We start from the raw sequence: 19117 nt of genomic DNA on the forward strand, positions 1-19117 counted from the left end.
GCCGTTCCGTTCACAGACGGCCGCGACCACCAACAGGAACCCCGCCTCGGCGCGGAGACCGGCACCGCTGCGCCCGCCCACTGTGGGCTGCCGACAACCACTGGCAGCGCGGCGGCGCACTGACGGACTGCTCTGGCGGCTAATGACAGCCCGCCTGTCCCCGCCTCCTTGCTCCCCCCCCCGTCCGCCCGGGTGGCGGCGGCCCTTCCTTGGCTGGGATGCGCCCGAGCAGGGCCGCCGGGGCTGCGGTGTACCCCGAGCAGCCGCGCCGCGGCCCCGCCGGGTGCCCCCCGCCGGCATGCGCGCGGAGAGCCCCCACACATAAAGGGGAGGAAAAAACGGTCCCCGGGCCCGGAAGCGCCGCGCGCGCGCTGGGAAGCGTGTGGGTGCCTGCGCCTGCGAGCTTCCCGACCCCCCCCCCCCCCCGCGCACCGCGCGTCATTTCCGGGCGGCGGAGGTTTGAGCCCAGAGCCCGCCAAGAAGCCGTGAGTGGTGCGGCGGGGCCTGGCCGAGCGGCCCCTCGGGGGGGGGGTAGGCGTAGGCGTGAAGGGCAGCGGCTGGGAGGAGGCGAGGGGCTCCCGGCCTGGCCCGGCCCCGCGAAGCGGTGGGTTGTGAGGTGCCGAGGGACTCGCTTGTTGTGAGAGGACGAGCTCGCAGGAGCGTCCGGTTCCTTCCCAGCTCGAAGGTCTCGCTGGTTCCCCCGGCCGCGGCGGCTGGGTTATCGCAGCCTGTGCTCGGGTGAGTCGGGGGGGGAAAATGTGCCCCTGGGCAGGCGTTAAGGCGCCTGTTTCCCTCCAAGCCCGGTGCGCTGGCCTGTGGAAAAACTGTCGTGTGCTGCAGGGCTTTGCGATGCCCTGCGTCCTGTCTCCTTGCTCTCTCACGTAACATTTTTTAAAATGCTGTTTTCTAGTGACTTGGGTAGTTTTTCCATTCCTCATTGTCCCACCGGTAGAAAAAAGGGTTGATGAATCAATCGGCCGAGGTCCTGTGATTTTCTTAGAAACTGAAATTCCCTGAAAAGTTTTATTGAGCATAGAGCTGTGGAGCAGTTAGGGCCATCGAGAGGAAGAAATTTATGAAGCAAACGCGTGATGGAAATACTCAATTTGTTTTGGGCATCTGCTACTGAGCTGCATTGAAAGGGTATACTTGTTGGCCTGTAAAAATAAATAGTGAGTTTATGCTATGATATCAGCTTGTGCTGACAAACAGCTACTGCAAAACTTAAATAGTCCTTGAAGTTCTCATCGGTTTTGCACTCAATGAACATATCACCTGGGGTAATATCCCCAACAAGTTGGGTCTCAACACATACCTCTAGAAGGATGAGTGTTGGTAGTGAGGTGCAGTATAGCAGCAGCAGTGACGGAAAGAATTTGAGATGATTTTTTTTAAATTTTATTTTATTTTCCTAGTATTTACACTGCCTTTATCCCTCAGTGGTTACTTACTTTTCCAGATCATTTATGAATTCATTGAACATAATAGCAGTTGGAGCAGATTCCTCTGAAATACTGCTGATACTGTTTCTCTCATGTATGAACAGTCTACATGCTTGTATTTTAACAAAAGGTTTTTTTTTTTAAAAAGTTTCATGACAGCTCAGTTTTCTTAAAAATTTGGCAGACTTTTTCAAACGTTTTCCTGGAAATTATAGTTACTGTATAAATATGTTTATAAAACTTACTCTGTTCTAATTTAACTAATTTTGGAAAATAATGGAAACTGGACTGTATCAACCAGTTTATAGCTGCGTTGTGGTAGATACCCTTCAAAAAAACTTAAGTGGACTTGAAAGATAAGATTCGCCTTTGCAAAAGGTGCACCAAATAGGTGCATTTATCCTGGTGTTCAGAAGTTCTGCACTTCATAATGTTTACTGATTTTTATGCCCGGTGAGTTGTGTTGTAGCCACATGAGTCTTCCCTGCTCCTGCTTGTAAAAGTTGCTGTCATCTACCACTAGCTAGTCCTGAGACACTAAAGCAATTGTAGATGAAAAGTTACTAGGTTTATTAATTCATCTATTTCATCCTTGATTTTTTAAAACACTTGAGAAAATACTATACGGTTTTTCTTTTTTATTTTTTACTTATAAAACTTCTATAGCTGAATGAACTCTCAGAGTGAAAAGGTAGGTCTCCACACCAAACCTTTTGGGTCTATTTTGTCTGAGAAAATTGAAGTTCCAGAGCTTGTGATCTAGAGGTGTGGGAAGGTTGGCGGGATGCATATTACAACATATTAAGGACACAGAAACAAATGAAAAATTGTAGTTAGAGAAAACATGCACTACTCTTTCTCTCTGTTCTTAGAGCTTTTGAATCTACAATGGGTAGAACAACAGACAGAAACTGGTCTTCTGCTACACTGACTATATTTTTTTTAAAAAAGGCTATTTTTATTTGTTGACATTGCTACAGTGATGTAGGTAATTGATCTGTCTCCAAACAAAATATAAATGACCACCGCTGCCAAAGTCATTATACACATGTAAGGCATCGATTCTCAGTATAATTATTACTTTAGCAAATCAATAAAAGGCAATTTGGTGGAATTAATTTCTTTCTCTGTCTTGTTTCATGACTCTTCATTCTGATTTTCTACACAACCGAAGTAAATCTTTCACAGGGTCGATATACCTTTCATCGTGTCTTTATAGCTTTGGATATCATAAAACGGTGCTGCAGGTATGAATAGAGACTGAATATGGATTTTTATCACTGCTGTTTATTCAGAAATCGTGACAGAGTTCTTTGAATCTTCAGGATATGATTCTTTGTATGATCATTAAAAATTGCATGCTAACAGTAATTGAAGCAAACTTAAAAGGTTTGGGGAAGAACTGTGTAAGTGTTGCTTTTGAAAAAAAGGTGAGCATAAAGTTGATAATTAGGAGAATATTGGGCTAATGTAATCATGTGCAGCGCTTTGCGTTTCCAAAGAGCAATTCATGAAAGATTTAGTAATGCACAATTCATATTGCTGTCTTGTGCTCACGCTAGTCATTGTTCATGTTTTTATAATAGTGATTGTTCACTGCATGTCGACTTCTTTAATTATTCACCTATTCTATAGTTATTCACCATTCATTTCTTTAATTATTCACCTAGAGGAAAGAAAATAAATAAAAGCTTGTACGTATCTGGTAGTTAATGCTTTCTGTGTTGCTGTTGCTGCTTTTAAAGATAGATCTGCAAAGTCAGTTTTAACCTTATTAGTGACTGATCCAGAACCATTTTTATGGTAGTATTGCTATGTACTGATGAATCATGTGCCTCCTCTAATTCAGATTTATGCTTCTCAAGCTGCATGGGTTTTATTCATTGTTTCAGTGAAAGAATCTTGACATAATCTAGTTCAACAGAAAGTTAGTTATGTTAACATTTCATTCTCATAATGTCACTCACAACAAGCTATGTAGCAAGCTGATCAGCAGTATATCATCTTCTCTGCTTTTACAGAATAGAAAATAACAGAAAATGAGTCAGAAACTTTCTTTAGAGGTGAATCACAAACTGATTGGGGGTATTGAACAGGTTTGTTGGGTCCACCAATCCTGCAGCATACTTGTTTAAAGTAGGCTCTACAGAAATGTTTAGTGTTTGATTTTTGCCAGCAGTCTTGCAGTACCTTAATCAAGTTTTAAAGAAAAAAATATACTCTGTGGAAAATAAGGTGATAGAATTATTGAAGTGATTGTGATTACTTTCCCAACAGTTAGAGCTGAACCACTTCTGTTTATTCAACTGAGAGATGAAGTGGGCATTTACCAGAGCTTTATGGCTTCTTTTCTGTGAAATGCATCTTTTGGCTGTACAGGGCAAGTCAGAGGCTTTCCTTCTTCTGTTTAGCAAAGTTCAGTGATGGACATGCATCAAAGAGGCTTGATACTGATCATAGTACTTTTATCTCCTGTTATCTCTAGAACTGGCTGTTTCCCTGACATAGAGAAGGTATCCCTCTATATTTTTGGACAGGTTATATTCTAGGTCTTTAGTTGGAAGTCTGTGTCAAGAGGAGGTTTCGTAGCACTGGGCTTGTCTCTTAGGTTTGCACCTTGAGTGTGTGACCTGATACGAATCTAGAGAGAAAAGATCCTGTCTTTCTACTGGTAGTACCAGACTTGCTTAAGAACTGGCCTTTCTGTACCGTGATCGTGCAATTGGAAGCAGAGCGGCAGCATCTCTCCAGCTCGTACTGCTGTGTGAATCACACGCATACAGTGAGTAACTGAGGTGTTCAGGCCCTGGAGGTACATGTTCTTGAGACCAGGGCTGAAACCATGTTTATACAGAAGTCCTTAAGTGTGTGTGTATATACATGCATGTGCATATCTGTGATTCCAGTTAGGATGATTGTTTTCATCCATGTGCAATAATATTTCTCAGGCTTTATAAGTGGGGTGGAGGAGAACTCTTCAGTAATAACCTTCTTAAAATAGGTTCTCTAGCAGCTAAATGATTTCATACAAAATAGAGCAAAATCCATAGCAATGGTAAATACAACCCTTATGCCTCAACTTTGAGTGTTACTCAACACTTTAAATTTCAATTTGCTTGTTTTCCCATCATTGTCAGTCAGAACAGTTGTGGTTACACACTGCTTCATTGTAGTAGTGGCAATAGGTGCCCAAGAGGGTATGCACAGTTCTTCAGTGTTACACTGTCACAATGACCATCTCATGGAACTTGACTGTAGGCTCATCTGCAGCATTTTCTTTCCAGTTCTCTGACTCTCTGTGATGCATACCTTTATAGGTATGCCTATAATTCATCATATAACCAAAAAAAGCACTTTTTCTGACTGTCTGAATGTCATTAGTCTCACTGGCGATGCCAGTGACAGGTTACTTCAAAATACTCATTTTTCTAGGGTTCTACAACAGTTTAGTGGATTTCCAGAACAATGTCCTTTTTCTTCCTTTTTTTTTTTTTTTTCCTGGAGGTTGTGGTCCTTTTTTCTATTTTGAGTTGGGGGGGGGGGTTTGTCCAGTTACAGCCATTGTTGTCTACAGTACTAACAGTGCCAATTTTTGTGCTCTGGAAGTGGCAAATTCCCCATAACTTCTTTTTGCAGTGCTCTGCAGACCTCTCTTCTTTCCCTTTTTCTTTGTCTCTCCCTGATATTAAGATAGTGTTGCCGGCCGTGTGAGGGGCCCTGCTCCACACCACGGTGGAGCACCACAGAGAGGGGCTCCTGCAGGCTGCCCATGGGTTTGGGAAGCTGCCAGTGGGAGCCCACCCCCTCCCATCCCAAAGGCAGGATTTCTCGGTTTCAGTCTTAGGCCCGTGGAAGGTGCAGTGTTAGGAGGTGTTTGTATGGGAGGGCTAGAACAAAAGCCCTGGCTGTTTCAACTTGGGCTATATATGTAGTGCAGTAGTGCAGCTATAGCTATATTCTCTTCCCAGAAGAGAATGTAACTTCACCTGGGAGACTGTATATCAAATTTTTTAGCTGAAACTTCATAAATGGAATTCTTTAGGCATACAAAGGTGCTGTTCTTTCACTGTGGCATAGAATTTCATCTGAATCAATCCATTTGTTTTGCCTCCTTACCTGTACTCCACATGACATTGCAAGGAAACTCTGTTTAGCATGGTCATGCTTTGTTATGTTGATGAACCATTTGCGTTGTCCCCAGGTCTGTCTTAGTTTGTAACCAGTCAGTGTAAAAAAAAAAACAGGTTACTTGGTCCTGCAGATCCTCGAAATGAATGACTATTTAGCTCGGCACATTTCTTCTTGTGAATGTAATGGCTCATCCCACTAAATCATATCTGACTTCTTCTGAGCTGCGTCAGAAATATGTCGATGTCAAAAAATCTGAGTGCAACATACTCAGAATTTTGGTATCAAACCTGATGGCACAATACCTACTGTTAACAATACAGGAAGCTTATGTTGGCTAATATTCGTTGTTCCTGTGATTGTTAAGGTAATCCTGCTCCCCACACAGGCCATGAATCCAAAATAATTAGGAAGTGCTTTGATGTAAAGGTTTGTTGCTTTCCTCATGTTTAGTTATTGCACTGCTGCTGAACTTTTTAACCATTTGTTTGTTTAAAGTCTGTTGAAGTTATAAGAGAACAAAAGCTAGTATTTCTTGACTGGGTGTATTTTGCCCTTTTTCTCCGATTTGATTCTCAGGATTAAAATTTTTAGAAGACTTGGTTCCATCATCAGAAGGTTAAATAATATTTTTTTCCTCTGTAACTTTTCTGAAAAATGTTTACTGAGAGTTATGTTTCAATATCTATAATTAAGCTCTGTTTGAATGGCCAACAACTTTCATCCATGAATAGGGACCTTTCTTAAGTAACTATTTCATAGCGTTGAGGAAGTGATACGTGCTGACTGCTCCATACTGGAATACTTAGAATATTTTATTGATATTGAGGTGGTGGGCTCTTCCTCCATCATCAGCATTATTTTATGCTTTCTAGGGAGAATTCTCAAGACTTGCGAAGAGTAGTGTAGATACTGAGTATTTCAAGGTGGAGTGATTATTATTATTCCATGAAACTTTATTCTGTAACGTATTGCAGACCCATCTTTTAAGTGAGATGACTTTTTTTTGTTTTGTTTCCCTCAGGTTCAACATGGCTAGTACATTCCAGGAAACACCTACACTTGAAGCTTCTTATTCAGAAAATGTTGATGCTAAACTGTCCTTTCTGCCTGAAAGACTGAGAAAGAAACTGCTTCCTTTTCAGGAGAAAGGCATCATTTTTGCACTTCAGAGAAGTGGCAGGTAAAATCCTTGTTCTATCATATGCTAAAAAAAATTATTTTAGGTAAATGTAAATTAATTTTTACAAAGACTATGCAATACCAGCAGCTCTTAGGTGAGTTATATTACAGAAATTTTTCGTTAACTGTAAGATAGCATGGTTTAAAATGGGAGATTGTTTTGTTTTTCTCGAGAGGATGAAATGTTTAATAATGCATTATGAAAAAGAGTATTGTAGTATCAAAGATCTCACGTAAGAGGAGGTTGATATCAGTAGGACCATCCTTTTTGTCCTGTTAATAGAGAATTCTTAAAATAACTTAATTCACATTTATTTCTTTAGTTCTTAATGGCGTGGCAGAGCTGGTAAGAGAATGACTAACAGATCTTGATGCATCTGTGTGGTATTCTATTTTAAACTTGGTACAATTCTGGCACGTAATCAGGGTGTTCTGGAACTCGCTGAGCTGCAACAGCAGAGCAGAAGAAGCCTTGCAGAGTGCTCAGTTAGCAAGTGCAGTAACTGATGGAGCAGGCATTCAACAATTAAGTACCTGATAAATCAGAAAAAATAGTTGATGCAGCAGAGGCTGGAAATATTTTGCTGAGTAAGAGCCTGTTACTGAGTTACAGGGGAAAAGAAGAGGGAAGGGAAAAGCTATTTTCACATTTATAAATTTTAGAAAATTTAGGCAACTGCAACCTAAAGCTGTGAAACTACTATATGTTGTTGTTTTGGAAAGTAATGACATTTTAGAAGTCTGGCACAAACAAAATTATTTTAGCTTAGGTTTTAAAGAAGGGTGAACTTAGTTTCTGATTACTTCATCATTTCACTCAGACAAGAGGTCTAATAGGGTTACTTACTAACATTTGTGATATTTTGTTGGAGAAAAGAAATGTGCCTCTTTTTTCTAAAGGTGAAAAATTGGAAAGGAAATGTTTATCGTCAGTTCTTGCTATTACATGGAACTTTTGATCAATTTAATTTCCTCTGAAGATTTTCACTTTAATTCTATTCATTTGGGCAAAAACCTTTGGCAATTGTAACATTGCTGTCTTCAGGGAATGAAGCAAACCATCTATTTTATGCTGCTGGATGAGGTAGCACAGTAGAAAGATGAGCCCAGCCATTAACATGTAAGCCTGAGATTTAAAAAGCTTTATGCTCTATTGGCATTAACTTCTCTGTGACCACTGGTCATATTAGGTGCTTTTTCTGCTGCACAGTGTGACTGTGAGAATGAACGCATACAGTTCTAATGGATTGCTATGACTTTGATAGAACAGACAGCAAGGTCTGCATTAGAGTTGAATTTAATAAATCCAAAGCCCTTGGCTACCAAATCTCAGTTGATCTGATTCTAATAAGGGGAAATTAGGTTTATATAGCATGCAGTTGAGGTGCATTTGTATGCAAATAGTGAAATAACAGAAGACATTAAATGTATATAGTTTCTTTGATGTTAATTAGTGTCGGCTAGTGGATGTGTTTGAAAGTAGCATAATCTTTTGCAGCCTATTATATAATGTAGAGGTTCCTCAGGTGGCAGCTTAACAGTAGAACTAGATACATTTTAATAATGTATTTCTTTGTTCTTTTTGTTTGAAAAGTAGCAATTGCCTGCAAGAGGTATCTAAAAAGGTTTGGAATACATAGGCTAATGACTCTCTGTCAAGGGAGAAAAGATACTACTTTCATTAAGATTATGGGATTTATGTTGCTTTCTTTTCTTGAAACCCTTCATTAACAAAAGACTGAGTAATAAGGCACTGATGGTTTTACTGTGGCATGCGCATGGAAGTATTTTCATTGTGATTGCAAGAAATCTCATTGCTTGGCATAGCAAATTCTGTATGTTAGGTGAGTCAAACTGAGGAATTGTGTACATGCACTCAGCCAGCCTCGATATAAAGTAAAATTTATTAAGTCAAACTTTCCTGAGGAGTAGTTTTTTAAATCCGTCCCTTGCTTGGGCAGATCTAATTTTCTTTCTGTCCCAAAACAGAGAACAAGAGCCTCTGCTGCTCATGGATGAATTTTCTTACTAGTTTGTTAGACCTGGGCTCACTTAAGTCTTTCCCTTTTGTGTACTCTGTAATGATTTAAGCCTTCTTTCAGTATTCCCAGTGGTATATTTTAGCAGGGTCTGGTACTTTTACATAAAAGTGTCTTCTCTAGTTTTAAAAATATATAAACATAGGGCTTGAAGTAAGCAATATATGCATTTCAGCTCTTCTTTCTTCTCTCCCTCAGGCTATGCGCTCCCTTTGCAGTCATCACTTAATCCATGCTTTGCTGTAGTGGTAGGAAACTGGTGTAGGGAAAGTGCCCTATTGTTGGCTGAAGAGATTCAATTAATATTATCTCAGGTTAGACAAGCACTTAACGTGAAAAGGGACTTATTATTAGAACAAACTTTTATTTCTTACATGAAAGGGGCTGGGATTAAGTTATCAATTACCTTGTCTTTTCCTGGATCATAAAATAAATAGGCTGTTGTGATTTGTGCTATTGATTCATTAGTAAATGAATCAAAGGCTTTTTCAGCAGATGGTCCAAAGGCATCATCTGGACTTAACAGAGACTGCCTAGAAAACCAGGAAATAATAATTCTAGAGCCAACAAGACTGTGTATAGTTCAACATATGCTGAGATACCTTTTAGCTTACAGACATGCCTTAAAGATAAATAACTGCATGGCTGCTTATTCGTTACTAGAGACTGTTCTTCAGAAGTGAACTTGGGAATAGGTACCCAGGGATGGAAACAATGTTTGGTCTTTGTTTATAACCTCAAACGTTAATGTGCAGAAAAGATGGGTGCACACAAGTTTTGTCCTTGAAAACTTTTATTTTAATGCTTTTCTCTCAGGAAAAGTGTAAATTACTTTTAAAAATAGCATTAATATGTGTTTATTTATATGTGCTTTAAACTGTCTCCTAAATAGAAAGCAATGAACTTTTACCTTCAAGGAACGTAAACTCTTAGCAATGGGCTTAGGAAATATTTTGGGTTATTAGGGTCAGTTGTGTGTATGCTGTTGGGAGATGGAGGTGAGCAATTCTCTCTGTTTGCTCTTTGCTGGTTATTAGTCATAGCTTGGGCAGATGTGGACAAATCCCCATTTCCTAAGAGCTCAGGGTAACCTAATCGTAAGTGAAGAGGCATAAACTGAACACCTTAAAGTAAAGGTGTCATCTTGTTTATTGGGCTTAGTTGTTCTGAGCAACTGAATGCAATTTTCAGGAATATTTTATTCTTCCATGTAAAATTCGTGAAGTATGCAAGAGGAGGCTGACTTGAGGATGAAGGCCTAAACAATACTTAGAAGTCACCAGCCAGTGGTCAGATGTTAGTGAAGAGGAGGTAGCAGCGTCGAAGCACAGCACTCTGGAAAAAGTGGTAGAAGTTTGCGCAGAATATCCAAGATGCAGAGATATGTGGGCACATGACTTGGTTGTACTGATAAGGATTGTCTTCAATCTCTTTTGAGTCCACATCTCTCTTCAGATATTCGTGATTTTTACTGTTACTGTTCACTAACATAGTACTTGGAAACTCACAATCTCTTCCTATCATGTATTCTTGTTTTATATCCTCTCTTTATAGAAGAGTGTGACATCTATCTTGTATTACAAACAATTTGCTTACCTGAATATACTGTAAAAGTCATAGGCATGCTATTATTTGAAAGTTAGCTCTCTTGCTGCTGGCTAACATGTATGAACCATATAACTAAATGCTTTGTCAAGTTCTATAATAAAAACTGTCAGCATGTGATTTGCAAACGTCATTATTTAGCATTGCTTGCCTTGTTGACAGTATTTGAAAAAGATACCTTCAGACACAGATATATTTTTTCCTAGAAATGTTGGCAGAACAATTTGTTTAAGCTGTCTTGCTTGTGGATGTGAAAGAGGAGTTTGAGATATTTACCACTCATGAAATAAGCTTTTGCCATTATAATTGTATGCTCAACTCATTTTACTGGGGTAATCTAGTTTCCTGCTGTGTTTTCTTCTCACTTTCTTACATACAGTTCAAGTGCATTAACAGTATAACTTCTATTTTTCTGGCCAAAAAACCCCAGGATTTTTTAATATAAATTTATCCAAATATTGAAATGCTTATTGGTCCATTTGCCATGATCTCTATTTTACTCCACTGTTGACTTATAGATAATTTTTGCTTTTTAATGGTACCTTTATAAGTTTTAGAGGTAATACATTAACTTATATTTGTTCTGGAGCATGTGGTTTTTAGTTTCCCATATGTGTTGGCTGAATGTTCTTTATTGAGTATAGACACAGTAAAAAAGTGGTAAATGTGAGTAGATGGCAGTAACATGGTATGCAGAGTTCATATCTGGATGGGTATACACTTCACTCGGTAAAGAAATTGGCTAGATGGCCAGGACAGAGTGGTGATGAACAGAGCTAAATCCAGCTGGCAGCCAGTCACGAGTGGTGTTCCCCAGGGCTCAGTTTTGGGGCCAGTCTTGTTTAACATCATTATCAGTGATCTGGATGAGGGGGTTGAGTGCTCCCTCAGTAAGTCTGCAGATGACACCAAGCTGGGCAGGAATATCGATCTGCTTGAGGGTAGGAAGGCTCTGCAGAGGGATCTGGACAGGCTGCACTGATGGGGTGAGGCCAACTGTATGAGGTTCAACAAGGCTCAGTGCTGGGTCCTGCACTTTGGTCACAACAATCCCATGCAACACTACAGGCTTGGGGAAGAGTGGCTGGAGAGCTGCCCGGCAGAGAAGGATCTTGGGATGTTGGTCGAGAGCCAGCTGAACACGAGCCAGCAGTGTGCCCAGGTGGCCAAGAAGGCCAATGACATCCTGGCTTGTATCAGGAATAGTGTGGCCAGCAGGAGTAGGGGAGTCATTGCGCCCCGTACTCTGCACTGGTACCGTGCGCTGGTGAGGCCGCACCTGGAGTATTGTGTTCAGTTTTGACCCCCTCACGAGAAGACAGACACTGAGGTTCTGGAGCATGTCCAAAGAAGAGCAAGGAGGCTGGTGAAGGGTCTAGAGAACAAGTCTTATGAGGAGTGGCTGAGGGAGTTGGGGCTGTTTAGTCTGGAGAAGAGGAGGCTGAGAGGAGACCTATCGCTCTCTGCAACTACCTGAAAGGAGGTTGTAGTGAGGCAGGTGTTGGTCTCTTCTCCCAAGCAACTAGCGACAGGATGAGAGGCAATGGCCTCAAATTGCGTTAGGGGAGCTTTAGATTGGATATTAGGAAAGACTGCTTTACTGAGAGAGTGGTCCGGCATTGGAACAGGCTGCCCAGGGAAGTGGTGGAGCCACCATCCCTGGAGGTGCTCAAAAAACGTGTAGATATGGTACTTCAGGACATGGTTTAATAGGCATGGTGGTGTTGGGTGGATGGTTGGACTTGATGATCTTAGAGGTCTTTTACAACCTTAATGATTCTATGATTAAGAGCTATTAGTTTTAATTAAAGTTTTTTTTTTTTTTTTTGTTAGGCAGTCATTTTCTAGAGTAAGAAAAAGTTGTATGGTGTTAAATGTTGTTTTGGATAGTAGGCTACAGAGACTCATTATGGTAGTGAACTCATTAGAAAATGGAGTGCAAGTGTCCCCTATTATAATGAGTCAGTTGCCTACACTTCAAAATAGTACACTTTTTTCCACTGACTGTGTCTCTGATCTCCAGCAAGCTACACAGGAGAGCACACATGCTTAATTCTTCATTAATTAAAACAGATTTTTTTTGTTCAAAGACTTTATCAGTCTTCATAGAAATTAATTCCCCTCCTCCCACCCTCAAAGTAGACCAGAAAAACAGAGGCTCAAATCAAAATTTCCTCCAAACGCTTTGAGGAAACACAGCTAGAAGGTTCTAGCTCCAGTTCCTCACTGGAAAGGCAGAGTATATACAGTCTGCTGAGGTTTTAGTAGCTGAATGATAGAAATGATAGCTCTTGGGCAGGAAGAAAATAGAAATGTTTAGAATTCCCAGGCACAGTATAGCCCTTTGTAGGTCCAGGAATTTGTGATACATCATATTTAAATTCTTGGGCAAATTTCTACACAAATTGCTTTAACTTTCTAGGATGACAGTAGGAAGGAGTGATGAGAATGCACAGAAGCTGAGTCTAGATATCGGTGCATCACAGTAGACTGAGGGGTTTTTTTTTCCGCCTTGAAATTCGAAGTTCTGAAGTTTTCAGATATTATTATTCTGAGTCTGCTTTGTTGTATCTCATTCAGCCTTCCTGAACATCAAAAAAACACCCTATAGTCTACATGTCCAGTGTGTTGGGCAGGAGTAGAGGGGGGTGGAAATGTGTCTTTAAATAGAATTTTTTAGACCTTGACAAAGAGGTTAAGCTTTTTTTGTCTAGACTCTGAACTAGATAGCATGAATCAGGTGGGTTCCTCTGTTTTAGCCATTGAGTAGTATGAAAGATACCATTTCCAGTTGAGTGTGTAAGGGAGTTAGACTTCTAGCTTTTGGAAGCTGACATAATAAGAGAAAATATGTTCAGTGTACAGTGCTTCCATGGACATTTTATTTTGTGCTAGAACAGTAGGTCCTTTTCTCTTATGCTTTCGTTTAACTGTTTTTCCCTTTCACTCTGTTATTTGTCATTTTTACTGAGTTTGGTTCTGGGTTTTATGTTGTCTATTAATCTTTCTTTCTCCTTCTGTATAATGCCATTTTTGCTTTCTGTCTTTTATTGCCTTTTTAGGTTACCAGAGCTTTTGTTTTACTTTGCTTTTATCTTTACTACTTTGGATCCATAATTGCTGATTGATTTACTTTTTCAGTGTATTTCTTTTCTGCAATTTCTTACCTTTGAGTGTAGCTATGAATAAGTAAATTTCAGAGAAGAAAATACATTTTTCTTCCATTTCCATTTTGAAGCACTAAGCCTACATGCATGTTTATAAATCTTTTACTGTCCACATGTAATTTTTCTGTCCTTTGTTTGAAAGGTCACAGGTTGCTGCAAGTCTATGTAGTGATTAAGTGCAAGACCAACTGCTTTTTACGATTGTCCGAAATCATCTCTCTTTTTTCAGAATCAGCTACATGGTTTAAATGAGCACTTAACAAAAATATTTCACAGGCTAGTCTTGGATTGTCCCCAGTATTATTTTTCAGTATTTCTCTTCTAGAAGGGGTGGCATAGTTATTTTCAGTTGAATTTTGCTTACTGTTTTCATCTCTGTCCTCACAATACTACAGTCTATTAGTTTAACTTAAGCAAGAAGCATGCAATTTCATCTAAGCAGTGAAAACATTAATGATCAATTTCTAAAGGAAGAAAAATGTAACTCTCCATGTCAACCATTTGTCCATATTTTATGGAGTTATAACTATTTGATAACTATAAGTATATTAGTTTTCACATCAGCATTTATGGAGAACATTTATAAGTATTTTTCTTCAAGTTTTATTCATATTGGGCCATTTTGTTTTGAATAAGTTGCTGAAAATCTTAGTGAGCATTCTGACTGCTTCCTTGTAAGCAGATAACTACAACAATCTATAGTTCTGATATGCTGCAGATAAGGATGTAGAACTGGTGTAAGTACCAAACAGAATATCCTTTAGTGACTCCAAATGTAGTATCACTGTTGTTGCAAGACTGGAATTAATCTGAATTCTTGTGATTAAACTTACGACCAATTTGATCTTAAGATGGACAGTTCAGAATTTAACATAAAGAAGATAAATTAAAAAACAGACAAGGTGAAGCTAGTTGTAGTCTCTTTTGGGAGATCTACTTATTATCTCTGTTTTTGTCACACTGACTTTGATAGATGCAAATTACTTAAATTTGCATGTTAGAAAATGAAAATCCCTTCAGATAAGGGGGGGATTGGCGGTGGTTTTTTAGTCATGTGTAGGAATATTTCTATGAATTTTTTATTTTAATTTGTACTTGGGGACTTGAAGCATCAAGTGCCATCAACAAGTGTCTCTATTATTTGTAGATCTTCAGATCAGAGAGAAATGAGAATAAAAGTACGTGTAATGTTTCAATGTGACTTCTGTGTCTAGTCTCAGTGGGTTGTGCTTAGATAGTCTGAAAGAAATGTGTGAAACAAGGCATTAGTCTCTTGATAGAGTAAGAAAGAAATCCTCTGTTATTCCAACATATTCAGCAACTTATTTTAGATATGTGAAGTGATTATAATTCCATGATAATTCCGAGTCCTTAAACCCTGCATCATAATAGATAAGCAGTTGCTTCCAGTCTTAGAAAACAAAGCTGAAAAGTAATCCTTGGGGAAAAAGAATGGAATGACTGTTGAACGAATACGTAAAGGATCAAACAATTCATTTAATACATTTCAGCAATTAAATATGCAGTAGCTCTGTGTTTTTAAAGTAAGGTTTCTTTTTTTAAAGATGTTGGTTTGTAATGTTTCAGAGTACATTTCACATCTGAGAAGTGCCAAAGGAGTGAGAGAGATGATTAAAGGAAGATGCTAGCTCACAGAATAAGGTTCAGATGCAGAAAGTATGAATGAGAGATTGAGCCAAATTCTGCAGAGCTTTCATGGCCAGGGAGGCTTGTTTGGAAGTGATGCTGGAGGAACTGGGAAGCAATTCAAATGGAACGAAAAATGCATTGTCAGTAAGTGAATGTAGAATGTCATTCAGGAGAGGAAATGTGTGGGGTTAAAAAAAAGAAGATTTTTAAGAACAGAAAGAAGAGATGGTAGTCATCTGAAAATTATCTGGGCTTAAGCGTGGCCATTTAGCAGCAGGAATAGAGAAGAAAATACAGATTTTTAAAAATGCAGGGCAGCATTTGTTAGAATGGAAGAGAAAAACCAACTGAGGTAAAGACTGCAAGTGTAGGTAATGGATTGTCAACAGTGATGGAGAGAGGGGAAATGCTGTTAGCTATGTGCAATAGAAGTTTGCAGTGGGAGAATCCACAATGAAAAATCGGTGTGTTTAACTATAAGCATCAGGGGGAGGGCAGAATGAAAGTCATCAATTTGAGTACGTGAGACAAGCTGCTTTCATACAGATTAGAAAAAGTAAGGTCTTAAACAAGTATGAATCAAATTCTGACTGACTTAATGGAAGTTGGAAGGAGAGGAAGAACATAGGCAGAAAACTACCCCAATGGTAACTGGATAAACAATTTAGATCCACATGCTTTATGATGTCTTTGTACAGTGTTGAAGGGGGGACAAGTTAGAGTAGAGGAGATAAAGCAACGCAGGAAAGATCAGCAGAATTGCTTAGTTCAGAGATATGCGTCAGAAAAGAAGTGGGATATTCTGTCAACAGTTGTATGGATGGTGGTTTTTGTAGTATTTGGACAGTACAAAAGTATTTTAAAGTATTGTTATGGAGAAGTAACCAAATGTAGGAGAAAACTAAACACTAGAGTTGAGAGCTTGGGGTACTGGAGGGAAAATACATTGAATCTGGGAGCAGTTGAAAATGGAGAGACTAGGGATGAGACACTTCTGTAGGTAATTCTTTTCCCTGTTGCCTGGTTCGACTGCCTTTAAAGGAGGAGAGCGTGAAGAGAGTAGTTCTAAAGCTCTTGCAGTGCAGATCACTGCAGGGGGAGGGTCACTTGGGAAGGCAGAATTTGTTGGAAAAGTAATGAGAAGTACCTACTTTTCACTGAAAGTCATTAGAGTACATACTAAGGAAGAGCTCCCGTTGATTGCAGGCATTTCAGTTGTGCCAGTTAATACTAAGGTTAAGGTTTGTAGCCTAGACTGTCAGTAGCTGAAATTAGTTGATGTTACTCCAACTGTTCCAATTAACTGAAGTCCATTTTTCTTGTGTTGAGTCAGCTGGTAAACCAATTCGTCTCTGAAGCCAGTGGCTGAATGGGTAAAGAGTTTTCACTAGAACTATTAGGTGTCATCTTGACTAGAATTTTGATCAGTTAACAGTTCAATTAATGTATTCTGAAAACGTATTGAAGTGTCTGAGCTTAACCTTCAGCTTGACTGCTTTGATATGTGTTATTCCACACATCTTTGTCAAAGCTAAAATACTAGAATATGCTAGCAAATGTGCTCTTATAGCTTTCAGATCTTAATAAAGCATTTTAGGTGGGTTTTTTTTCAGTTACGCATTGAGGAGTGTTGGAGCAAGGCACAACCGTTCTCCTTTACGCTCCTTTAGAGAATCATTAACACTGCAGGCTTGGCAGTTTAGTGAATCTTACATTAGAATTAGGGTTATTTTTTTATTATTTAGGTTTTTTTTTTCAGTACTTAGTGTAGTTCAAGGGTATCATCTAGCTTAAATCTTCTGGGGCTCTATTTTTGGTGAAACAACCTTGATTATTTTTGCAAGGAAGTCAGCTCTCTTTGTTCTAGTTTTAAGCCTGAGTGCTGTGATTACTGACACACAAATGTAATGGTTGCTTGCGCAGTTTTATATAAAAATGTACTAAGTTCAGATTCCTTAAATAACCCCTGCTTGAGATGTTAGTGCTAAAGTGTTGGCTTGTGAGTAGGAGGTAAATTATATGTTGTAGCGTTATATAAAACTGACTCACATGAGTAGGTGAGAATCCCAAGAATATCAGGACACCCACACTAGTGAAGGAAAGATGCGCGCTTTCTCTGTACAACATGTTCCAAAGACTGCATTAACAAAAACAGCTTTAATTTGTTTAAGTAGTAACAAAATTTTTCAGTGTTTTAAGAAATGAAGTGTTACTGCTTTGACTGTTTCTCTTGATAATGCATTTAAAAGTGAAGGAGTTGGTTCTGAAAAAGTTACCTGTGGTTCTAACTATTTTTTTCTGGATAAACAGCTGTTGAAAATTAATCAAAAAGTTAAATTTTCCCCACAAGCAAGCAATAGTTGTATTGGATTGCTATACCCCTTTAGCTTTTAGTCCCCTATGTAAAGAAGCAGAACTGTCTGGTTTAGAGTGGGTATTATTGCACACTGTTTCTGTAGTTACAAAAACCTTCTAGCACTGACTGTATGACTTAGTAGGATTCATGGTTATATAGACCTTCGCTATATGCCAGCGTGTTGTTAATCAGTATTCTTGCAAGAGCACAGTTCAAAGTTAGATTCTCTGTCTTTGCAAAGATACCTTGCTGAAGGAGTTATTTGCTTCGTTAATATTGCTAACACCTCAAAAAGAGTGACCTGAATGTAACCCAGACACACAGAAATAGAAATTATTTTCATTTGAACGTTTTTTCCTTCCCTGAAACTAATTTTATGAAACTGTTTTAGTATTAATTTCTTTCTGATGCATACTGGTTTTGTGTGGCTATATGTCATATGCCGCAGGAGCTTAGCCCCAGTTTCCTTCTGCTTCTCCAGTCAACTCATCTGCATGAAATTTTACAGATCTGCTTCCCCTTCTGCTTTGCAAAGTTGTTCCAATCTTCTTGACTTCAACACAACCAGGAGCTATTTCTGTGCTCTGAGGTTTGAAAAATTACGCTTTCTGACCTTCCGAAGGCAGAACTTTACTGACCAGAGTTTTCACCGGGCTACGTTTTGGGTTTCTTCATTAGTTCTTTCACCTGTTTTTTTTCCATCCAAGGTTTGTTGTAGTAAGAATCCGCAAGTGCACCTTTGCTTGGTGCTTGATACCTTTACAACACTGTTCTGATAGTGCGTGCTAACCCGTGAATCTCTGGTTCCGGGGTTCTGACTCATCCAGCTTTGTGTGGTCCCTTAAATTAAGTGATTCTTTACACTTAGAAGAAAGCTTCACACACAGTGATGGGGTTTGTGTATAACCTCAGGTGCTTGGATTTGTTCTCTACTGTGTGGGGCTCAACAATCAGGTTTTGGACTTATGTGCACCTGAGGTGAACCAACACAGACTTCTAGCTCTCTTATCTACTTACATATTCACTTACCAGGATACATTCTCACACAAAGCCTCCTGGTTTGCTCTTTGTGTTTGCATTTTAATGGAAAGTGTAGTTTTATTTTAAAGCTAATACATCTCAGAGTGAAAGGGTTGTTAAATCCTGGTAGAGACCAGACTATGTGAGTCCCTTCTATTTATGAAAGATACTACTGTATCCGAAGCCCATTGCTAACCCTACAACTGTGAAAGGATTATGAATAGTAGGAAGATTGTAGCAGTATATGCAATGCATACCAATGAGATTCTGATGCATTCTGTTAGGAAAAAATAGCAGATTTCCTTGATAAATGGACACAGATTCAAATACCAGCCACAGGATTCACTATGAAGCAGGAAAATATTTAAAGCTGAAGTTGGAAAGAATCTGAAAGGATTTGCCATTGACTGTGGTGCTTTTTGCACGATTGGACATTGCTGCTGAGAGTAAATGTAACTGAGACATGTAAAATGATTCCCCCCCCCCCCCCTTTCTGAAACTTTTAACCATGTGGGCTGAGCTTATAAC

At 39.3% G+C, this 19117-nt stretch overlaps 1 protein-coding gene across 9 annotated transcripts in view; it reads left to right on the forward strand.

Annotated features, from left to right (window-relative positions):
* The first annotated feature begins 231 nt into the window (after positions 1 to 231).
* Positions 232 to 19117, forward strand: part of ZRANB3 (zinc finger RANBP2-type containing 3) — a 54943-nt gene continuing 36057 nt past the window's right edge. For 2 of the 9 annotated variants that reach the window (XM_075430592.1, XM_075430596.1), the window contains exons 1-2: positions 237 to 738; positions 6595 to 6753. In XM_075430592.1, the coding sequence (XP_075286707.1) occupies positions 6602 to 6753 (152 nt within the window). In that variant the 5' untranslated portion in view covers positions 237 to 738; positions 6595 to 6601. Of the gene's footprint in view, positions 739 to 2616; positions 2690 to 6268; positions 6497 to 6594; positions 6754 to 19117 lie in introns of those variants that run through there. The other 7 variants (XM_075430593.1, XM_075430600.1, XM_075430597.1 and 4 more) reach the window with 7 other exon arrangements.

The sequence above is a fragment of the Opisthocomus hoazin genome, chromosome 9, assembly GCF_030867145.1.
Source record: "Opisthocomus hoazin isolate bOpiHoa1 chromosome 9, bOpiHoa1.hap1, whole genome shotgun sequence".
Taxonomy (NCBI): Eukaryota; Metazoa; Chordata; class Aves; order Opisthocomiformes; family Opisthocomidae; genus Opisthocomus; species Opisthocomus hoazin.